We start from the raw sequence: 17,570 nt of genomic DNA, 5'->3' as shown, positions 1-17,570 counted from the left end.
TTCTTTCCCTTTTTTGATAGGATTGTTTAATACTTTTTGTTAATTTATAGGTTGGAGTAAATAAACAACAAATTGTATCATCTTAACAGCTTCTATTTCTATAGTATTTAGCCTGTAATACAGTAACACTGTTACAGAATGTGCCAATTTTATACTGTAGTGTTCAGCAACAACCTTGGAGGTTGCTCCCACAGTCCCCATTTGATAGCTGGTGGGGTCATCTGCCATCAGCTTCTGCCAAACCATTTGTGTTTGGCACTTTTAAAATACCTTGCTATCTTCATGGACACTGGTGTACATTTTTTCCTTCTTAGACTGTCACGGGAGGGAAAACTGCAGTTTCCTTTGTCCTTATGCAGGTTTGGCAGGTGAGAAATCTGGTTAGGCTGAAGAATCCTGAAGTCTTTTCAAAGACTCGTTATCTTCTATTTCTTTCCTTAAGATGTTTGGGCAGTTAGAATCTTCCAAAAGCAGGTGTGAGTCCTTATTTGTTTTGGTTTCTTGAAGGTAATAATTCAGAAATAGTGTGTACTCACTTTAATTTTCCTTCTTTCCTTCCCTTCCCTGTCCCCTTTTGTCCTCACCTTCAGATTCTCTGCTCTGGAGCCTTGAAGAGTAGGGGTTTGAATAAACATGAAATACTGAAGAGCTTGCTGCTGTATCGGTACATTTGGCTGTGCTTGGCTTCTTTCTGTCAACAAAAGAGACACTTCAATGAAAGATGCATGAGAACAAACAAATATTTTTCTGGTTGTCCAACTGTGGCGTAACACACTTTATATAAGTTAATAGAAACAGTTAGAAGATAAAAAGGATGAGTTAAATATTGACACTGCAATAGGAGAGCTCCTGCTTATAAGCTCATTTTTTAAAATTAGTACCTGAATTTCCTGACATGCAGAAACATAGCTTGCTGCTGGCTTTTGCATTTGAGAAGAGCTATGCTTTCAAAACAAAATGAAATAAAATAGTTGTGGATCCTGCTTTCTTGTGTCACAAGTCTAATATGTTTTGTCATTAGGTGGCTGTACTTAAATGTTTTCCATCACTGGGCTTAGACTCGACAGTTTTAGAGGATGAGTTCAAGTAGCATTTCCCATCTGTTAAAGGGAAAATCCAGCGACAACATATTTTCAACTGTTTTTTAAGTGGGAGTGAAAGTAGGCAATTCGTTGATATTTATTGTCCTAGTAGTGTTAGAAATAATTTACCAGTAAAATCGGATTGTGGTGTACTTCTTTGATTAGTCTTTGCACTTGCTGTGGAAGGAAAGGTGCATAAAGTATGATTATAAAAAAATCTTCAGGTGAAAATTTAGTTTGAATGAGTTCCTTCTGGAAAGCCAAGTTCTGTTTATGTGGTGAGCCCAAACTGACTTTGGACTAGTGGTAGGATTGTGCAGGTAACACCCAGCTCTTCTATCATACTTTTTATTCTCTGCTATTACAAACTGAACAGCAGAGGTGGAAGCCATTACCCTGGTTTTCTGTGGTGGAGAAAAGCAAGACAAAAAGCTTGGTTTCAGCATATGAAAATGAGCAGAACTGTGAGACTGCTGTAATGGTGGCAGAAAGGGAATGTCTAAATCACTGGTGTTCCAGAGGGAAGACTAGCACTTGTATCTTTCAGTTAGGCTGTTTCCTAGGAAATACTGAGTGGATGGAAATGAAGAAGGGAATGGAAAGAGTTAATATATAATATATGTAATCTTAATTCAGCCTGTATTTTGAGAGCTTGATACTACAGTTTTAAAAGTCTTTTTTTCTTGTCTCTGCCTTTTCTGTTTTCTTATATAACACAAAGGTAGTGTCGATCCTCAGTGATTTAAAGGTAAAATATTCTCATAGGTTGTATTGTATTGAGAAAGTATTTGAATAATGGCTGACTTTATTACTTTTGTAGTTATTGTAGATTTTCATCTCTCCTTGTCCAGCATTTCTAATGCAGTTAGGGTGTTTTTAAGAGGAGAAGCCTTTGTTTTTTTCTAATCTTGAAAGTGATGGTGAATGGGACTAGGGTGAGAGAAGGTTAGTGACCAAGATGCAGATAAGTCCTTTTCTCAAACTTCTTAATCTTACATGCAGTGAATAAGGACAGGAATTGAATACAGGTTTTAATGCAAAGCCACTGTATCTATAGTTACCTGTATTTTAAAATCCACTTGTAAACTCATGATTCTTGTGCAGTTCAAACAATTCTGTCTAGTGCTTACCTCACTCTGCTCTAACTGATATTTCATAGACTTTGTTTTCTCAGTAAACTTTTTTGTTGTTGTTGTTTTAATTTCTCTGTAGGATTAATAAAGGCTTGCATCATAATACTCATGCTGCTAATATAAAGTGTCAACTCTTGAATGCAGATGTCTGTTAGGAAGATTCCAGTGGGTATGAAAACAATGGCACTGATCCTTCAGAGGATCAAGTTTGCTTATGGGATAAACGCAGAAGTTTGTCTACAAACTATTGTACTCTGAAAGTTTTTTTGTGTTTTCTTGTATATGAACTTTCTCTGGACCGTAATTGATAAGCATCAGAAATTTGGAAAAGTGACATTTCTCATATCATCATCTTGCCATGATGAAAAAGAAATTAATAGCAGCCATTATTTTTAAAACTTCAGTGGTTTGTAGTGCTGAAGAGGTCTGGCAGTGACTCACCAAATCTCACAGACAGTAAGTCAGCCAACTGTGTAGTGTTGTAAACTACTTTACAATGTTGCCTTTGTGTCTATAAATTTGTTGTCTTATCTATTCTCTTTAAAAAAAAAAAAACAAAATTAATACATCTATGCTAGAATGAAATAAGTGGTTAATTGCAGGAAATGTGAGGTTAGTATAGTGCTTTACGTAATAAAGACAAGACCATTTTTACAGCTCTGCTGGCTTATGAATGCAGCTTTGAATATAAATGAGTTCTCTTTAGCAGTAACTGTGTAGGTGCAATAACTGTGCATACGTGTGCCCTTTGGATACAACTTCTGGAATATCCTGAATGGCCTTTTGCTTGGTCTCTTGTGCTTTATTTACACTCTTTTGTGTAAAACCGACTTTGAGGAATTTTTCTCCCCTTTTTCAAATGGAGATTTAAGCAGGATTTGAATAATTTTTAAGTTCATCTGTATTGATTCAAACTTTTAAGCTTTAATTTTGGAAGTACCTTCGATCTCTTTAAAGTGGTAGTTAAAGCCCAGGAGGAATCTTCCCAGTCTCTTTGAGACTGGGAAGTTCAGTACTGTATTTGCATGGTTTGGAGCATCTTTTCTGTGAGGAAAGTCTGAGAGCTGAGACTTCAGCCTGGAGAAGAAAAAGCTTAAGGAGATCTTTTTGTTGTGTACAGTTGATGGGGGGGAGTTAATTGAGAGAGACAGGCTCTTAATGGTGGTATCCAGTGACAGAACCAGAGGCAATGAGCACAAACTGAAGCACAGATGGTTCCCTCTAAACATCAGGAAACACTTTACTGTGAGGATGACTGAGCACTGGCACAGGTTGCCCAGAGAGTTCATAGGGTTTTCATCCTTGGAGATGTTCAGAAGCCACCTGGATATAGTCCTGGGCAGCTGACTCCAGGTGACCCTGCTTGAGCACAGTGGTTGGACCAGATGATGTCCAGAAGTCCTTCCTTCCAGGTCCGCCATTCTGTGATGCTGTTTATGTGCCTCAGGGTCTAACTCTGTGCCTGTTCTATGACTAACATCTCCCTTCCCCATCTTCATTTCAAAGCTGTGAAATGAACTTCAAGACTTTGCCCCAGACACTGTGACCAGGACAAAGCTCTTCCCCCTTCTCTCCCCCCTCAAAGTATCCTTCCCCAGATACATTTCATTAGCTGTACATGTCTACTGGGAAAATTTGTGGAAATTTTATAGTTTGTCTTTGTGTGTGTATAAAATACAAATATATTAAATGTGTATGTCTGAATAATGTTTTTATCTACATGTAATATGCTTTATAGGAGTCTGATATAAAATCCATAATCATAATACTTTGATTACTGTAACAGTAGTATCAGTATCTTTAACTTGTTTTGTGACTTATTTTATTTACTTTTTTCTTTTTATGTGTGTGTGTGTGCTTTGCCTTGCAGAGCTGGAAGAATCCAGGGATTTCAAGTTTTGAGTAGCAGGCAACTTACAAGATTACCACGCCTAAACGAAAAGGCAGAAGCAGCTCTGAGTACCAGACTGGTGTGTGCACTGCATGTACATGAAAAACGCACATGCTTTTGTCATCACGTAGACTCGCTGTGGCATATTCCTGAGAGCTTTGCAATTGATGAAAATTAATTTGAGAACCAGATGGAGCACCTTCGCAGCACAGGAATCAGTAATCCATGGAGAGACACCTGCCAGTAATGTTCAGCTTTCCACATGGTCTTCACGGGTGAAAAAAGTTTGCAAGAAGAGAAAGAAAAAAACACTCTCTGCGAAGAAAAAGCCTAATAAATACCTCCACAATCTAAATCCATAGCTGTGAGGGAAACAGAAGAATCAAGAGGGCAGAGGAAACTGATTTAGTTCTAGCAGAAGAATAATGTACTGTTTTTGGCACGTTTTGCTTTGGGCTCAGTAGATTGCGAATGGACGAATAAATCGTGACCTTCTGCTGAGTAATGATGACTGGAAGTAAATAAGTTGAGGAACTATGGGACAAGCCTGGGCATTGAACTGAGCAGGCCTCGCCATCCTTCTTGAGTTAACCAGGTCATCAAACTTGCATATTCTTTCTCCTTTTTCCTCTTTTCACTTAGTGTGGTATAAATACTAGCTAATTGAGCTCGTAAATGTTATTCAAATAAAACGATTGGAATACTTCATATGTTTCCTTCTTGTACAGCTGCAAATGTTGTGTCTGGAACTATGAATCTGTGCTGTAGGCAAGCATCAAGAAGGAAAGATCCGATCAAACAAGCAAGGAGAATACCTAGAGAAATAGTGAACCCAGGAAGTCAGATTTTTAATGCTGCTTCTCTTTGTTTTTTAGATGATTATATTTCTTCCTTCCTTGAATTTTAGAAGATTTTGAAAGAGTGCTTACTTGATGTGCTTTAATTCTGGCATTTGTTTTTTATGGTAGAATGAAAAGTCTGTGATTCCTTGCAGCAGAAAAAAAAGGGAAGAGTAAAGGAAAAACAGCTTGACATTTTAGCCTGTTTCACAGGAGAGAGAACTTCATGGTTCACCTGAGGCAAAGTTACCTACTTTGAAAGCTAAAAGCTTAAGAGCATTTTTGATTCTGCTATAAATGAAGAGGGGGTTCTTTTTCATTCGTGTGTGGCAGCAAAAAGTGGGAAAGCAGGCAAGATAGCGTGATAAACATTTCAGGCTGTGTTGGGTCTCTGGTGGAAAAAAAAGTGCTGTGATGAAAATTGGATTGGCTTTGGATTGCAAAAACTTTTGAGTCCAACGAGCAGTTCAGTACCAAGAGGGATTTCCCAACTGGCCTGGCACACCAGTGCCTGCACAAGTTCGGGTCTGTTGTTTCACACGGTTTGTGTGCCTTTTTTTCCCTTTATGCAATCTCTTTCAGCTTTAGCAGCAGAAATACATCAGATGGAAAAGATATGCCAGAGGGCAGCTCGGAAAAGAGGAATGTCATATATATACATATATATGTATGTGCGTGTGTTTAAATTTCTGCAACTGAACTTTTGAAGAAAATCTGACTGGAGGAAATTTTAAAAGCCTTAAGTTACTTGAAACCTACACATTTGCAACTCTTTGTCTCTGGAATTGCATTACGCTAAACTGGAATCTCAGGCTGTATAAAGATTATATCAAGTTGAGCAAAAAGATGACTTAACCATTTCTTGAGCGCCTCTTATGAAGTAGCTGTTTCTCCAAAGGATAAGTGCACCCCCACTCTACAGACTCAAAACAAAAATGAACCCGAATTTTTTTTTTAAGTGTTACTTTTTCTTAGCCAACTGCCATCATCTTTTATAGAGGAATTTTTCACTATGCATTTGGTGGATATTTATAAACACTGACCCCATCCTCCTCCCTTTCAATGATCTATCGCAGGTCAGTCTTATCAATTAAAAAAAAAAAAATTGATTTAAATTTTGTGCACTAGACATATTACTTTCTTATGTCAAAAAATAAAATATTTAAAAAGCATGTATGCAGCAGTGGAACATGGGCCTGTTCTTTGCAGCGATTCCAACATCCTCTGCCTCTCCTGGAAAGGCAGAGTCCCCAAAAGTGAGAAGGAGAAACCGGTGTGCCGGAGGCGGTACTATGAGGAAGGCTGGTTGGCAACAGGCAATGGCAGAGGAGTTGTAGGCGTCACTTTCACTTCCAGCCATTGCAGGAGGGACCGGAACACCCCTCAGAGAATCAACTTCAATTTGAGGGGCCACAACAGTGAGGTAAGCAAAACGTGTGTTACACTCTAAAGAAAATGATAGCTGTCCTTTTTTTTTCGTATTACTGCTCGAAATTTGACAGAGCGGTATGAAGGAGGCTCAAGACTAATCCAAATTTGGGTCACTTGGAATTTTGCTGGTAACTGCAAGCATGTAGGACTGATGGTGGGAGGTTCTCTGGAAACGTGTCTGGTTTTGGTTTGCCCTACTTTCTCCTTCATTCCCCAGCACCTGCCAGTTTCCAGGCAAATGCAAGAAATGCATGTTAATGGAAGTTAAAAGTGATAGTTGACTGCTTTCACGCGGTAGTGAAGTGTGGCCTGGAAGACTAATGGAAAGGCAGGGGAATGGAAGAAAAGCTCGGTTGAAGTCTACCAGATTTTCAGAAGCTGCAAACTGGAACGGCCTTTGACGGGAGATAGCTGTTGTATCCGGAAAAACTCCTCATTTTGTTAGAAAAAAGGCCAAGCATGACTTCTCAGAGAAATGCTGAGGTGCCTTGCAGTAAAATGCTGTAACTTCAGTGTGCAAGGCATTGTCCTGAGTGCAACGATACAAAAACTTTTCCATTTGTGTTTTCCAAAAGGCGTAAATCGGTTGGTATAAACTGGTATTTCAGCTGTGCTTTATCATCTTCTAGCACCCATCTCTTTCTCTGTGGAAGTGCAGGTGATGCCCAGTAGCATACCGAGTGTCCTAGACAACAAGGAGGGCCTAGCTTCTCTTTTTTAGTTAGGACATGTTTGGATATGCTCTTTGAGAAGAATCTGTCCAAATCAAGGATTTACTGTTAGCTTGGTGGGTGGAATGACATTTTAAGTACTGAAATGAAAACCAAAGATACGATGTATTTTTCTTGTCTCTTATGCTGTTTATTGGGTGGACTCTGGGAATGTATGTTGCCCTTTCAACACAAGCTTCACCAGAGTTTCGGAAGGGGGTAGTTTTGGTTCTTGTGTAACATTAATAACAATCCTCCTTTAAGGAAAAAAGGAAGCAGCCAATAAATACTTAGTCTGAAATAATTGCTTCCACATGCTTTGTGTGTATGGCGGTGTGTGGGTGTGTGGGAAATCATACAGACTTCTATATGTATAGAGGAAAGACAGATTCGTGTATATATTTGTGTCAGGTTCATTCAAAAAAAAATTACAGCTACATTTTCCCAAAGGGAAGAATGATGTTTGAATCCAGCATTTTGGTTTGAATGGTACCTCATTGTCAGTGTAATTTTCAATTACAAATTGCATTTTATTTTTTAAGTGTGTGACACAATAATCGGTTTTCATTTCTCCCTATTTTGTTATCTAACTTTTCTGTGAAGCTGGGCACTTGTTTTTCTTCTTTTGTGTAATGATGTTTTGGGAGCAATATTGGAGGTGCTGTTTATGGGAATGTGAAGTCTTATTGCAGAACTTGTAAATACAAGACTAGGTTTCAGTATGTGCCCATTTAAGTGGAGAAGATGTTCACGTGCCTGCTGCCCTTTGGGTTTGGCTAGTTTTGCTTTATTTACTCAGTTGGCCATTAGAATCTCTTTCTGGGTCACTGCATCATTGCCGTGTGGATTTAGCTGTGCTGTTTGTACATCCTTTCAGCTGACAGTGATTGGCATGAGAGAGAGACTCAAATGAAATGAAATTTTTCTGTTTGAATCTTTTTGTTATTGCTGTTTGGGTCAAGCTTGTCATTAACAAAGGGTTGTGTTCTTCTAAGTAATCCTCCTGATAGCAGGAAGTGTGTCAATGGCCAGAGTAGAGACTGCCAATTTATGTCTTGTAAAACAAAACTGACGTGGTGGGATATGACTGAAGGAGGAGAGAAGTGGCTTTAGTGGAACTAACTTTCTGTGATGAGTCTGTGGCTGCTGTCAGATTTTCCTGTTGTCGTGGGTTTTTTGACCGTTATTGTAAGGAGAAGTTCATTTTTACAAGATGATGTGTTACACAACACTCTTCACTGGGCTTACTGAATTTAATCCTTTTATAGGAGAATCTCACTGATTTGGATAGGAATGTTGAAGATATATAGTTGAATGGACAGTGAGATTCTTTCTTTAGAAAACACCCTTTCTTCTAAATCTGTCTGCCAAAAGATTCTTGAAAGAAAATACTGAACAGCGGTGCTTATTGCTAATATTTGCATAAGAATAAGGAAATGTTCTGTTTTCCTATTCTCTTGATAAAAAGCAAGCCTACAACGTTGTCTCTTTTGTGTACCACGATTCATAATGGAAAATGCTGATTTTGCAAGCACATCCTGGTATGTGTGTCTGATTAAAGCCACGTTTGTTGCATAGAATGGGCCCTTAGATTGTGCTTGACTTAAAACTCATAAGAGTCTGTTTGATTCGCTGACCAGTTCTAGAAGCATATTGTGTTGTTTTGTTCCCAGAAATGGTGATTTATACCTATTAAATAGTTTAGTTATAAATGTTGATTTATGCCTACATTTTTCTCGAGGGTAAAGCTAGGGTGCCAAGTGAGGTTTATTGCTTTTCAGTCATACAATGCTACTTCAACATTAGTATGTGTTCAGTTATTGAGTATGAAATGCTGAAATGAACAGAATGGAAGAGTGACAATATAGAAGCAAAATGCTTTCCATTTGGGGTGTAATTAACAATATGCTGTGGGCAGAGCACTCCATTCTATTTCAGTTTTAAAGTGAAAATCTAGAAGAAGAGGTAATGTGGCAGTGCTGTGCTGCTGGCAAGAATGTGAGACTATTTTTAAGTGAGTCAAGAAAGTGAATGCTTGTGATGTATTTTTGCAATCTTTTTATGACTGCTGAAGAGATTCACTGAAATCTTTTTGCTGTATTTTCTTGGCTCTAATAACATGCGTGGAGCCTATCAGAACAAACAAGAATGAGGAATCCCCAGGACTGAATTACTGACATGCATATTACAGTGCTGGATTTGAATGACTCATCATGTTCAACAATAACTGAGAATTAAAAATGTTGTAGTGTGAGCCACACTTGTGTTCCTACAATTGCTTCGTGGAGTTTCCAACAACCTCTTTTTTTTTTTTTTTTTTTTTTTTTTTTTTTTTTTTTTTTTTTTTTGGTAGTTACTAAGGAGAATCACAATTAAAACAAGCATATTCCCATTTATTCTGTGGCAAGGGGTGAAAATATTGCATTTTGTGATACAAAATGTGAGACCAGTAGGCTCTGAAGCGTGCCATGCTGAGTATTTTTTTATAGTGCCACAGAGGTACCAGCTTTTAGTATCTGCTCCATCTTGAAGTTTTTGGGGGAGAGATTTTCAGGGAGTTCTGTGAGAATCAATTAGAAAAAAATCCCAAACTTAATTTAGGAGGCTTCAATTAGCCATATAGGGATTTCCCTTCCAGTGAAATATTTGCAAGGTGCCTGTAAATCTAATGGTCTCATTTTAAGTGTTCCTTCGAACAGTTTCTGTTATGTCTAGTGTATTAAGATGGTACCAATTTTTAGGGTACTTAATGTATCTTAAATTAGTGGTGCTTAAGAAAATGTTTTGCAGGTGTACATTTGCTTTTTGCTGTGCTAACTAAAAAGACATCTTCGATATATTTAATAAGATTCAGCAGTTAAATGCTAGACTGAAGCATAAAAAAGTATCACAAGTATATGCAAGTTAGATGCAGTGAATTAAGTAACAACTGAATACATTATTGAGCATATATAACATTTTTTACTGTAAAGATAAAGGAAATTATTTATTTACATTTGTCATTATTTGAGTGTTCTGAGCACTTTTCTTCAGCTGCAAAAAACCCACCCTGTTTCATTTAGCACAGGTTTTAGTAGATAGGGATGTAAAGGTATCTCAGCTGGACTGTCAAATGAATTAGTTACAGCTTTTCAAAGGAACACTGTCCTTTAAAAATATTCAATACATGTTGGTTTTCATACTACATTAGTTATGGGAGTCTGCACAGTTCTTGGTTTCATTTTGGTTTAGAGTAGAAGGAGCTTAAAAAAGGTTTTTCCTGTTTTACAAAGAAAGAAAGCTTTTATTTTTTTTCTTTATCCTGTCCCTTTTTTTTTTTTTTTTTAGGTTGTATGTATCTTGCAGAACAGATTTCTTTCCAGAAGTCTATTGCTTGTTCAGGAAATAAATTTTAAAAAGCCAAACAAATAAGCCTTTTCAGTAGTGATTCTGGTAAGAATACAGAAAAACAATAGAGGAAAACTTTGTTTTGTTTGTTTAAACTTTGTTTTAATATAACTGGCATTTGAATGTTAAATGTGATTTTTATTATGATTCTTGGACAGAAAATTGAATCAGCATATGACTTTTTACAGTATAGATCCCTTGGATCAAATGTTTCCTTCGGACACAGCTGGAACAGTTGTTACTCATGAATAATTAAAAATCTTGGTGTAAAATGTTGCCGCGATGTTGCCTTTTGGCTTTAGAAGCCTCAGAGGTACAAGACATACACTGTTGTAAACTGCAGTGGTACTGCAGATCTCTTCTGTTTTTCTGTCACTGCACAAAGAAGACAGGACATTTTTTGGCAGAAATACTGTCTCTTTGCTAAAGCAAACTAGCGTAATTGGAAAAGACCAACAAGCTTTTAGGCGTACAAGATTCTGAAGAAGGACTTGTATTTCTGAAAGCTTGCGTAGTTTTTACTATTTTTACGTCCCTCCTGCCTGATACAATGCTAAATTTGTCTACAAACTATACCCTTCCTCTGTCCTTAAACTATTATGGCTACAGAAAAATAATGCTGCAGAGGGAGGCAGAGCTAGTGGGAAGTGACTTGTAGGACAATAGGTCCTGTGCCTGGCTGTGCTGGCTCTGTTCGATTTGTGCCGTGCCTGGTATTACCAGGCTTCTCTGACTGCCTGTTTTCAGAAAGGACAGACACACTGGACTTTCATGTAGGCTCCTTGTTGCACCTTCTTGAGCTGTCTGCTCTGCACTTAGTCTGGGTGCTTGAGTGCTTTTATTTCTTAAAGCAAATACAAAGAGAGCCAAAATACATTTCAGATCTTTTAGACGGTCTTTTACCAATCTTTTCAACCTCTGCTGAAGTTAAAACAAGCTCCATGGCATGCAGAGGTGCCTTTCATAGCCTTCTCTTAGGAGAATTGCTAAAGAAAATAAATGGAGCAATAAGTTGGAAATGATTAATCCTTTTCCCTTAAATGAAAAATAGCAGTCTTGCTGCCATCTCTATGCCCTGTATTAATTTGCAGATGCCAAGGTATGGCCTAAACTTGCGTACCAACACACCTTCTGTATAGTTTGTTCACTCTAAGAACTGTGACAACTTTCACAGTGAGTCTTTTCCTTTTTCTTTGTGGTACTCTTTTTTTTTTTTCCAGCCACACCCAGCTCCTATTTTCACAAATAATTTTGTGAAAGGCCTTTTCTGTCTGTCCATTTTTCTCAATTGCCTCAGAAGCCCAGCCTCTCTGTTCAATGTTTATTCTTCTGCAGTTGTGGCTTTGAAGCAAACCATCCAATATTGCCACAATTGTTGCTGAGTAATGAGAGTTGGTAATGCTGCATTGATCTGCTGCTTGGAAATTGCTCTTGTAGGTCATGCAGCAGTTTGTTTCCTGCAAAGGTTAGGTCATCAGCTTTGGAATATTTTAAATTACAGTTTTTCTGGTTTGTAGTAATAAGCATCTAGATAATTACCCCGAAAGCTGGACGAGAAGGGAATATACAATGTGAAAACAATACTGTCAACTTTTAAACAAAATTAATTATATTTGTAAGTGGGGCATCCATGCAGTTTAAAATTTTATCATGCCATAACATGTAGCTAAAGTTTTGTTGTTAGATAATTCTACTCAAAAAAAGTTTGAGGTGGAATCAAGTTCACCTATATCAGAAATTACCCCAAGCTTTTATTCAAAAAATTGCTGAAAGATAGCAACATGCATATTTTAGGAAAATTATATGCCTGAGGGGCATTTCTTGCTTTTTGGATTAGGGTGAAGATACTTTGTCATTCTGTATAGAAGCAGTTGTTCCACATGATAATTTGTGTGTTCAAGGAAAATAAATGCATTTTCTTTAACAAAGTTTAATGATGAGGCTCTATTGATGTACTGAACAGATGAGATTACTCACCTATTAGACAGTGAATACTAAGCTTGGAATATGAGAACTTTCTGTTCATGAGTAAAGTGTTCAATAAAGAATTTAATAAGAAATTCTGAAGGCCTTGTATAGCATACATACATATTGAGCATCTGAATAGTGGAGAAATTAGGTTTTATGATAGCTTTTCTGAGCCATAATAATCATTAAGGACACTGCCTTGGTTTAAACACTTCCCAGAGGAATTCTTCAAATTACAGATAGTCAAAAAGATAAGGTACCCATTACAAACTATAAACATTTCACAATATAATTGAATGTAGAGTACAAAGTAACTGCTTGTCAAGTGTAGCTAGAATGTAGTAGGACTGACAAAAGGTATTTTATAGCCACTTATCCTTGGGCAACCAGTATGTCTGCATTAATAGCAATCCTTTGTGAACATGCATGAACTTCTGAGGGAGCTATCAGTATCCTCTTTGCATTAAGAACTTCTTTAAAGAGAAGTAATCCACTTGTATAATACAAATGTTATGGGAGGTAATGAAAATGGAGTTGAATTGGGGAAATTCTTGTGCATTGTCAAAAAGAAATGCTGATTTGTGGTTTTCATCAGAATTGTGATATTCCAGTTCTAGAATTACTTGATAAATTTGCATAATGGGAAATAGTATCCTTATGCATAGATTTTTTTTTTTTTAATTTTTTCTTTTCTACATTTTAAGGAAAATAAATTTACATAGATGACTTTACTAATGAAGAAAAGACAGCTTTGTTTACCCTAACCAGAACGTTGAACATGAGCAAGCAGTGTAACCCTTACCACAAAGAGGGCAAATGGTGTCCTTGGTGACATCAGGAGAAGTATTGCCAGCTGTTTAAGGGAGGTGGTCCTTACCCTCTGCACAGCACTGGTGAGGATCATGTTCTGGGGTGGGAGTTCCCCAGTGAGCGAGGTCAGTGAAGGGCCACAAAGATTATTGAGGGACTGGAGCACCTCATCTGTGAGGAAGGAAAGAGAGCTGGGACTATTCAGCCTAAAGAGAAGGTTCAGAAGAATCTTATTAATATATGTAAATACCTGCAGGGAGGGTACAAAGAAGATGGAGCCAGGCTCTTTTTGGTGGTTCCCAGTGACAGAGGTTAAGGGCACAAACTAAACCGCAGGAGGTTCCCCATGAACATCAGAAAATGTTTTTTTTACTGTGAGGGCAGGTGGCTTAGATAGCCCAGAAAGGTTTTGGAGTCTCCACCCTTGGAAACCATCAAAGGAGCCATGTGAACATAGTCCTGGGCAAGCAAATCCATGTCCCTGCTTGAGCAGGGAGCTCAGAACTTCCAGAGGTTCTATCCCAATCACTCTGTAACTCTCTGAAATCTATTTGTAAATCTGAGTGAAATCTTTTGCACAAAAATTGGTGAAGCAGCATCAAAAAACAGCTCTTGATGGCAGGCAGGAAGTGCTAAGTATACAAAAGTGTGGAGAGAATCCATTCAAGTTTGGCTAAAATGAGAACAAACTGATGTGCTAGAAGAGGACAATTTTTTTTTTTTCCCTGAGGAAAAATCCAGATGGTTTTCTAAGTAGTCAAAGAGTTGGAGAGCATAGCCAAAATCCTCATGCAGAGTTATAGGCAGAGGTTATTAAAATGCAGAAGAAAGTCAAGCTGTTGGATGTGAGAGTGACTTCATAAGAGAAATAGATTTTGGGAAGGAAAATTGTCATTGAGCTGAAGAGAAGGAACTGTTTAGATGCACAAATCATGGTGTTAGAAAAGTTTTAGAAGAAGCTGCAGAATGTGAGTGTTGTAAGCTATAGAAACCTACAGCCCTGCTTCAAACAAAGTGATAAAAAATGCTAAATGTAGATGCTTAAAGATCAGACTTCTGGAGGAAATTGTATCACAAGGTAGCAGTGCCCCAGTTACTGATTTGGCTCATCAGCTTGTAAAATGAGAAAATGGCAGTAATTGTTGCATCAGGGAAAGACAAGGCAGAACTGTGAAGAAACCTGCAGCAGCAGATGCACGCTGCCTGGGAGAGATGTGTACATGCACCTGCCTGTGTGCAGGAGCGACAGTGCAGCCGGAGTGCAGCCAGCCTCAGAGGGTTGTCTGGATGGAGAATGGCACTGGCTTTTGTGAAGCTGAGCAAATGTGGGGGATCTGGCATGCACTGGCAGTCAGCAGAAGGCAGCAGTCAGTGCCACAGATGGAGCTTCCAGAGGACAATGGCCAGCAGCATAAGGCTGATCATCAGCAGTATGGTGATGTCCTGTTAATGTCTTGAGTGGTCCTGGAGAGGGGGCCAAACATAAGCACCTGCAAGAGATACTGGAGAAGATGGGAAAGAGTGAATATTTCAGCTTATTAGAGAAGAAATCCAGTCTTCTGAATAAGGTGGCAAAAAGAGAGTTATTCCGCCTAGGGCAGAGACGGCTTTAAAGCCTCGAACCTGAAAGTGCTAGAGAGGGTTGAGTTTCACAGGAAAACCAATTCCACCAAAAGGAATATCAAGGTCATTGTTCACGTAGAGACACAACAGAGAATTTTGTCAGTGGAAAAAAAGAAAGGTAGAAAGAAGACTCAAAAATATTGATTATTTGATTACAAAATACTAAAAATGGGGATATTTAACCTTAAGCTGTGCTTAAGGGGGAAGTTTAGGTTAAACATCAGAAGAAAATTGTTCACTGAAAGAGTGCTTGGGCACTGGAGTCGTCTGCTTGGGGAGGTGGTAGAGTCACTGTCCCTGCATATGTTTAAAAAAAGACTGGTCATGGTACTCAGTGCCATGGTTTAGTTGATAAGGAGGTGTTAGGTTATAGGTTGAACTTGATGGTCTCAAAGGCCTTTTCCAATCTAGTTAATTCTGTGATTCTGTGTGATTTGTAGCTTCCCTAAGAAGGGTCTTTTCTTGAGGAATGACCTTATCTGTCAAGGGTGCACATGTGAAGGTGTCCCAGAAGGCAGTTTTGGGGATACAGTGAGACTGCTTTCTGATGCTCTGCTTTGGCTAAAAGGAGTATTGATTGCATACTAGAGAGCTTAGTTTGTAAGGGATGCAACAGGGCATTTATATTAGGGCTATCATAAAGAAAAGGGATCCTGTTTCTTCTTCTTTCCCTTCCCCTAGTTCTAATTTGGTCCTGTGCAGTATTTTTTGAGCCTGATAATATAGAAATATCTTGCTCTTCACTTGAGCAGTTTCCTACGAGCATACGATGGAACTGTGGTTCCAGCTGCTGCACAGAAGAGAGAATGTCAAATGCCCGATTAATTAATGAAGGGTGTTGCTGTGGAGGGAGTTGTGTTTATTTTAAGGAATGGATGCTCAAAATGTTTAGTTCCTTGAAATAAGGTGACTTAAAAGTATGCAGAGGATTAAGTGGCTAAGAAAGGCTGCAGTTTAATGGTACCTGTCACTTCTTGTTCTGGTAATATCTTGAGCTAGGCATATGCTTGATAACCTAAATGGGACCAGTACTGAATAAAATGTATGAAATGGAAGAACATTTGGTGTTCTTCCATCCAGGCTCAGATTGCTTTACTGTACAAAATGAGGCCTCAGAATAAGTTACGTTTATCGGTGGCTAAGATAAATGTTTTCTCGTGTGCATTATCTTAGCAATTCTACTTTTGCCCAGAAGATACCCCATTGATCGCAGATGTTAGAATAGGAATTACCGTTTGCCTATGAAAAATCAACGTCTATGTGTTTAATTTACATTTCAATGCATTTCCAGCATTCTTACTGTTTCCAGAATAATACTCTCAATGGTTTCTTCAGATTTAGTAGTCCTACTAATTAGAGATTCCAGACTCTGCATTTCACTTGTGGGAGAAATCTGGTGCCGTTAAGTTTCTTGAATATTGGCAAGAATTATGCAAGTTACAAAAATGTAAACCAAGGCTTGTTTTTTGAGAAATACCTATTGACATATACACAGATGTGCTCGTTGGAAGAAATCCTTTGAAGCAGTGCTTCAAATTGAGACTTTGTCCTGCCCTAAGTTCTTTCTCCAGGAGAAACAAATCCAGCAGGGAGGTTAACAAATTAGATTTTGATACTGTCATTTTCATAAGTACTATTTATGAAACCAGTTATACCCTATTATTATGCCTTATGGCTGCCATAAAGTAATTCTGTTGAATAAACAGATTCAAATTAGGTTTTGACACTATGTTGTTATGTAATATTAAAGGGCCTGTCTGAAGCTCATGTTTCTTTGGGTTAATTGTGGTGAAGGGTTCTAGTGTCTGTGGTCACTTAGTAAGTGTTAAAGTTGTCCTCCCTCAGGCAGCTTCCTCCTCAGTTGCCTCGGAGTGGAGAAGTGAGATGTAGCTGTGATTGCGCTGGTCAGGGAGATGACTGTGTTTACTGCAAGGCAGTGGGTGCCAGTAATTACAGGTGTAGGTCATTTTTCTGTCCTGAAGGTCTTGCTTCTGACAACTAAAATGAGCCATTTAAAGCATGACATGGGAGAGATGCTTCTCTAAAACCAGGTGATCCTACACTACCTTTTGAGGCAAATATGTGTAATTTTGTTTCCAAACATACAGAATATTTTCATAATGCCTTGTTCACGTTTTAATTGCTCTTTCTGCAGCTTTGATGCACAATTGTAACAGTAATCAGAACAGGTTTGCCAGACTTGAAAAACTTCCATCTTGTCCATAAGATGGGATAGCACAATATGAAGAACTTGTATGCTATGCACTAGGCATTTTATCACTTTATTTGAGATTTTTTTCAATGTAATTCTGAGCATGAGATTTTTATACTGAGATGCACCGAGGTTTAGTAGCAAGTGTATCTCCTGTTTGAAAAGAATAAGACAGAGACTTAGAAGATTTTAAACTTGATGGGTTTGAGCAGCTGGTTTTTAAGTTTCTTGTGGCTTTACATTTGTAATCTTAAGGACAGAAATTTGAAAGCTCTTTAGTACTGAAGGCACTCTAGTCTCCTAGGTTGTTTTTTCTAAAACTAATAGTAGTATCAGAAATACCTTGCTATTAAAATTTTATTTTTAAACTATTCGTGCAAATACTGGTAGCAAGTGAACTGCTAATTTTACTTTTACTCACTCTATAGAAATTGTTAGCTTTCCAATATTATTATTGTGCTATTGAAAAATAGATAGTATTACC

General features: G+C 38.1%; 1 protein-coding gene across 6 annotated transcripts in view; it reads left to right on the top strand.

The window, feature by feature from the left end:
- The window catches only part of TULP4 (TUB like protein 4), a 155,958-nt gene that overhangs the window by 24,072 nt on the left and 114,316 nt on the right, over positions 1-17,570 (top strand). For all 6 annotated transcript variants that reach the window (XM_040060905.2, XM_040060909.2, XM_040060906.2 and 3 more), the window contains one exon: positions 4,086-6,368. In XM_040060905.2, the coding sequence (XP_039916839.1) occupies positions 6,117-6,368 (252 nt within the window). In that variant the 5' untranslated portion in view covers positions 4,086-6,116. The remainder of the gene's footprint in view (positions 1-4,085; positions 6,369-17,570) is intronic.

Source organism: Hirundo rustica, chromosome 3 (assembly GCF_015227805.2).
Source record: "Hirundo rustica isolate bHirRus1 chromosome 3, bHirRus1.pri.v3, whole genome shotgun sequence".
Lineage (NCBI taxonomy): Eukaryota > Metazoa > Chordata > Aves > Passeriformes > Hirundinidae > Hirundo > Hirundo rustica.
This window is presented reverse-complemented; position numbering and strand designations above follow the sequence as displayed.